Source organism: Anser brachyrhynchus, assembly GCF_964034855.1.
Source record: "Anser brachyrhynchus genome assembly, chromosome: 14".
Classification (NCBI taxonomy): domain Eukaryota; kingdom Metazoa; phylum Chordata; class Aves; order Anseriformes; family Anatidae; genus Anser; species Anser brachyrhynchus.
In genome coordinates this window covers 3361815-3368098 of record NC_137709.1, presented here as the reverse complement: position 1 = coordinate 3368098, position 6284 = coordinate 3361815, and the positions used below count along the sequence as shown (strand labels likewise).

Genomic DNA, 6284 nt, shown 5'->3' with positions numbered 1-6284 from the left:
AGAAATACAGGACCTGACCCTTCCTAAGCAGAAAGGTACAGGCACCAGAAAAGTACCCAAAGCATTACAACACAGGGATACGAGCTCTTTGCCAACAAATCTTATTAATATCTTTGCTTCTTCTTACTTTAATTCACACTCTAAAACTTCATGTCAGTGTTTATATGTGGCAGCGGTTTGCTGTAACACCCTAAGTGATAATCAAAAAAAAAAAAAACAAAAAACCACACCAAAAAGATAAGTATATTCCTTATATAAACTGTTCCATACTAATCAAAACTAAAAAAAGAAAAAATTCTTTACATAGCCTCACCCCCAGACTTTGCAACCTGCAAACACATTAGTAGAGTTTAAATAAATGTCAAGACTATTCTTGCTAATTTAGACATGTGATCTGTACTTCCGAAGTCATCTTTTCAATGCTGTAAGTGCCTTAAAAGATTACACTAAAAATGGGATTTATTTTTTTTTAAAAGTGAGGACAATGAATGCAACTTAATTCTAGAGGGAAGTGGTAAACAAATTGCACACATACAATGAGGTAAGCTTTGGAAATGATTCTAAACCTTATGAAGAACTGCCACTAAGTCAAAAGTCATAGAATACAGTGAGCACCTAACCCCGGTGTATCACAGGTGGAAAACAGGCACCTGTCAAGAGCTGTAAAACAAAATTCGGAATTTTTATTATTGCTGGTATTACTGTACCCCACAGTACAAAGCAAATACATACAGTTAATATTAAAATCGTTTCAGACAGTGGAATAACCCATTTGAAGCACATTGTGTTTTAAAACTTTTTTCCTCTTCGTAGTTCACTTTACTGACAAAATAATTTAGTAACACCATTCACCAGCATATCCCTGTAAGGTTTTATTGTTTCAGGAATACATGAGCCAAAAGTTGAGTTACGATCTGTGTGGGCCAATGCATCCTAATTCAACCATGTTTACCACATCAGCCATGTGGAAACATTAGTTCATACATCTGTAGGTTCTGTAAAAGAAGATTCCATCATTCCATCAAAGCAGTTCGACTCCCGAGCCAAGCAGTACCACGTACAGAGGCCAGGATACTGCAGAAATCTTATCCTATCTACAAAGTTTGGGGACCTCTTCAGAAAAGCCAAGTAGAACTGTATCACATATTTACATTAAAGTTCATGAAAAATAAGCAGGTCAGAGGACTTCAATAAATACTTTCTTAGTTCGTGTTTCTTCGCATTTGTCTACTTACCATTTTAATTGCCTCAGCTGGCTTTTTACGGATTCAGTAGTGGATAAATAAAGCCAATTTTGAGTCAACATTATAAATTACAACCAACAAATTCAATAGTTCATTCTTACGTAGTTCCAGTCCGCACAAATTCCCGCTTTACCAACGCCCGGGAAATTTTGTCCATGTTTCAGCATCTCGAATTATTCTTGATGTTCATGCTCTTGCCCTGGGATCAGCCACCGAATGCTCTCAGTTCGAATGGTAGCATACATGATAAAGCTAGCCAGAAAGAGCAAAGAAAACAGGAGTAGCCAGTCTATTCCTTTTGTCAGGACACTTGGCAGGGGCCCGGCCCAGTCTTCCTCTGTCACAGTCACATCGCTTTTAGCTTCTATACCTGAAAAAGAAAGCATTTGATCAACCCCCGTAACGATCATTAAATATAGAGAAGCTTTATGTATTTGGAGCTTTGTTCTCGTTCTCAAATTAAGGCACGTGCACGGTTAGACTTAGCATTTTGCTGAGACAGTCCTTGTGTTTTAACACGCTGAGTATGTAGTTTGCTTATATAAAAGCAAAACGTTATCAACGTGTATGCAAATTTTTGTAACAGGAAAAGGGTTGTTTTGTCCTTCCACAGCAGGGCCTTTTGTGTGTCTGCGGGGGAGTTGTTTTAAAATATCTCTGCTGCATTAGCAAATATAACAACCTGTGGCCTCTAATGAAGGCGGACATAGGCCTGTGCATAGGGTTTTTGGTTTTCCTTCCTGAACACAGCACAGTAGGACTAGAGAGGCACGGAGCTCATAACGTGGACAGCCATATCAAGGAAACTGGAATCCTTTTGTCTCTTCTAGCACAAGAACTGAAATTGTCTTTTCCCCCAGCTGCCACGCATGGCAATGTTCCCACGGTTCACCTGCCTTTATTCCCAAATTAAGTATTTGGGCATGAAGATGTGCTCAATCCCCCTAGCTAAACCCCACCATTTCCCCCTACTCTGTGAAAGCAGCCCAATAAGTTCCTGGTTTCAGCGTGCCCCAAAACCCAGCTCACTGCAGCAACCTCTGCCAGATCCTCTCAGGGTTTTCATCAAATTCATTTTAAAAACCAACCAACAGGAGGAGGAAAGCTGCATTTGGAGCTAAAAGCCAACCTGTTCTTCCTTTTGATGCATCAGAGCTGATTTACATACCTGTTTGATTAAAAATGAAGTCTTTCAGTGTTTCCAGCGTTCTGTCTGTATGATTAAATCTCGCCATAGGTTTAGCGCCTTGGAAAAGGAGGATATTGGGCACGGCTACAGTTCCAAACCTAGTTGATAAACTGTTGAACACAAAGCAAATACAAGGTATAAGGAAAAGAAATCCACTGGAGAAAGAAACAAAGGTAGCCACAATGCAGGAAGCGTCAGTTTTACTAAATTAATTTCTCTCTTCGTAAGAAAACAACGTGTAACCACTTTGTGCAGTACTGGGGAGGTTTGCTAATGAGTTATGTCAATAACGCAAGATTCAGCAGTGAATCAGTACGTTGCTTCTTCACACATGTATCATATGGATAAAAGTTTTGTTATTGAAGGACATATACGAGGGTAAATGGAATATTTAACACTTTTCAGAATAATGAAACCCAAAAGCCAGCTCACAGAACACAGCTTCCAGGTTAATTATAGCTATTGTTGGAGTAGTAGTTCCTTTCTGTAACGTTGTCCATAGGAAAAAAAAATGGAAACAGCATAGCCAAAAATAAAAGGGCCACATAACCATTTATATTAAACATTAAAATAAAACACTCCTGTTTTGTAAAACACAAAACTTGCTATTGTAAATAAGACACCAGAGCATAGGATGTGTAAATTACCTGCTATGTTGTGATGCATCCAGTGCCAGGAAGCGAAGAGTTGGAAATGCTCGAGGTAAAGAATTAAAATGAGGGGCCAGACTAACAGAAAAGCGGCACCACGGCGTGTAGAACAGGACTAAGGTACAGTCACTGCTGTTTGGGTTTAGGAACTCCATCAGATCCTTAAAGAAAGCAGAACAGACACAGATAATGAAACATTTAACAGAACAATCCTACGTAGAAATGCATCATGCAGCAAACAATTAGATACTTGACAAGATTTATCAAGTAACTGCACGTTTGTTTTAAAACTTTTTAAAATAAATGGACAAGTGTTTAAAATAACCCTTTGATGAGGTTAAACAAATGTATTAATTAAAAAAAAACATCCTTTATTACAAGAAAGAACTAGAAATAGGCAAAGGAACCGGCAATAAGGGCCATTAACAATTCTAGAGACACTAATGCACCGTGCGTGAAGGCTGACCATTCGCTACAGGCTCACAGGCTTGTGGATTGAGCCATTTCTCCACTTTTTCTACTCAGAATGACACAAACAGCTTTCTCGCTCAGATTTTTTCCCTTGTCAATATCAGAAAGGCTGTAAGGCAAGGAAATCCAACAAATCAAATACTGAAGAAACAGACCCACACAGCACGGAGCCGTAAAATGGGTGGGCCGCTTACCTGGGACACGTTCAGGATCTGCAGTGTGAAGTTGCTGATCCCGGTCACGTTCCTCTCCTCGCAGGCCACCTTGGGGGTCTTCACGCTCTCAGTGCCGTTGGGCTCCTCAGCAGTACCAGGCAGCACGGTCTCCAGCACAACGGGCGAGCCTGCTGCGTGCTCGCGGCCCTGCGTGTCGGGCTGGGCGAGGGGAGCCGAGGGCCTGCTCCCTGCGCCGCACTCCCCACTGCCGCCCGCCGCCGCCTCACAAGTCCCAGTCATGGCAGCAGTGGACTCCTGCTCTTCCCTCGCCTCCCCCGGCACCACCGAGAGCCCCACGGCCTGCTGGGCTGGGAGCCCGCTGCCCAGCATCGCGTCGGCCATTTCTGCAGTCCGGTACCGCACCGCTTCGCCGCTGCCAACCTGCGCGGAGCCAACAGCAGCGGCCGGGGGGGTCCCAGCGGCATTCAGCTCCGTCACGGCCCCTGCACCAGAATCACAGAATCATTACTGTTGGAAATGCCCTCCAAGATTATCCGGACCAACCATCCCCCTACCACTGTCACCCACTAAGCCATGTCCCTAAGTGCCAGATCCAACCTGTCCTTGAACACCCCCAGGGATGGTGACTCCACCACCTCCCTAGGCAACCCGTCCCAGTGCCTGACGGCTCTTTCTGAGAAGAAATGTCTCCTCATTTCCAACCCGAACCTCCCCTGGCACAACCTGAGGCCATTCCCTCTAGTCCTACCGCTGGTTAGCTGTGAGAAGAGGCCGACCCCCAGCTCCCCACCCCTTCCTTTCAGGCAGTTGCAGAGAGCGATGAGCTCTGCCCTGAGCCTCCTCTTCCCCAGACCAGACACCCCCAGCTCCCTCAGCCGCCCTCACAGGACCTGTGCTCCGGGCCCTCCACCAGCACCCCGATGCCCTTCCTGTACCGAGAGCCCAAACCGAGCTCAGCACCGAGGGGCGGCCTCGGGCTCGGAGCACGTCACAGGGGGGACACCAGCCCCGCTCCCCGCCCGCCGCCGCCCTCACCGGCCGCCAGGGCCCCGCCGAGCCCGGCCAGCGCCAGCAGCAGCCGCCACATCCCGGCCCCGCCGCGCTCCGTCTCCCCGGACAACCGCCGCTTCCGCCGGGGCTCCGGGCACCGCTTCCGCTTCCGGCTCAGCCCCGCTTCCCGCCCCTGCGCAGTGCGTGGTGGTGGCGGCGGGCGGGCGGGAGAGAGGGCGGCGGGCGCCATCTTGGGCGCGCTGAGGCGGGCGCTGCCCCGGGCGGCACCGAGAACGCCTCGCTGTTAAGGCGGGGTTATCCGCACACCGCCGGAGCTCAGCGCTCCAGGACAATAAAGCGTTTACATAAACTGCGCATAATAAAGAACTTTTACCCAATTTTCTCGCCTTTGCCCCTCTGAACCGCCCCGCCGTCCCCCGGGGGAGCAGCTCCGCCTGGGGCTGCTTCCACCTCCCCCTGCACCGAGAGGCACAGATTCAGTTTGGCGTGGGTCTTCAGTAGCTCCTGAGGAGCTTTTCCATACAGCCAGATGGGCAAAAAGCCCACAGACTAAAGGCATATATGCGTGTGTGTATATATTTACAGCTAAAAAGAAAAGAGAGGGCCTGTCCACCATATCAAGCAAAGCATCCAAGCTGAAAGATAAATAATCTTTTTAAAAAATAATAAAATGGTCCTGTCACAGAATTAGTTCTTCCTTGCTTTCAGTTTAATAGTGAAGCTTCATGACTATTTGGGACCTGTGGAGAGTGGACGCAGTACTTCAGCTGCGGACACCCACTTTTTACTGTGTGCCTTAAAACCGTCAGCACCACGCAATGAGACTGGGCCAAAGCCACACATTTGTCAAAACAGAGAACGAAGAGCGTGGAGAGTATGAACTATACATACATACTGGGGAAAAAAAAAACACCAAGGAAAACACAGTACATGCACATAAATTAATATGGATGTCAGAGCTTTATTATGGAAATGGGATTTTTGTCTTTGCTTTTACTGTGGGGCATATCAACTCCTTTCTTATAGCACACGTTTTCTTTCTTGGAAAAATGTTTTTATTTTTCTTACCTTCCAAGTACCATTTGCATGAACATTAATATTGAAACTATGGTAGCCTAAAGATATAAAACGTGAGGCTTGCAAATAGAAAATATTTAATTAGACTGGTTGATACAGATCAAGCAAGCAAACTTGAGAGCCAACGCACATAGGAATCCATGTTGCTGTGGGCTAATCAGGAAAAACTCCCCCATTCCTCACTGTGGCAAGAAAAGTGGCATTTTCAAGCTCAGCCCCATTTCTCCCTCCTGGCCAAGGACTACGTGTTGTTCCAGCTCTTGGCTCTGTGCCGTCAGAGTCTTAAGAGTCCTTCACCTACCGATGCCCTGGACGGTGTCAGATCTCAAACACGAGCGATGGTGTTTCAAATCTCTAAAACAACAGATAGCTTTGTGGCAACATACCTGCATCTGAGATACTTCTCAGATTTAATCCTAACCTAATACTCTTCCTACCATAACAGAAAGCAAAACGTTTGTGCAAT

General features: G+C 46.1%; 1 protein-coding gene across 1 annotated transcript; it reads right to left on the bottom strand.

Annotated features, from left to right (window-relative positions):
* Positions 1-663: 663 nt before the first annotated feature.
* On the bottom strand, positions 664-6020 carry TXNDC15 (thioredoxin domain containing 15). Its single transcript, XM_080555508.1, has 5 exons — positions 4766-6020; positions 3749-4212; positions 3081-3244; positions 2413-2543; positions 664-1614 (listed from the first exon to the last, which is right to left on the bottom strand). Exons 1-5 carry the CDS (start codon positions 4968-4970, stop codon positions 1418-1420), a joined length of 1161 nt encoding a protein of 386 aa, XP_080411634.1. The 5' UTR covers positions 4971-6020; the 3' UTR covers positions 664-1417.
* Positions 6021-6284: the final 264 nt, after the last annotated feature.

Coding starts and splice junctions, on each gene's coding strand:
- TXNDC15 (XM_080555508.1), bottom strand. CDS start 4,970: ATGGCGCCCGCCGCCCTCTCTCCCGCCCGCCCGCCGCCACCACCACGC. Junction 4,213..4,765: donor CGGCGGGGCCCTGGCGGCCG/GTGAGGGCGGCG, acceptor ATTCTGGTGCAG/GGGCCGTGACGGAGCTGAAT. Junction 3,245..3,748: donor AGATCCTGAACGTGTCCCAG/GTAAGCGGCCCA, acceptor GCTTTCTTTAAG/GATCTGATGGAGTTCCTAAA.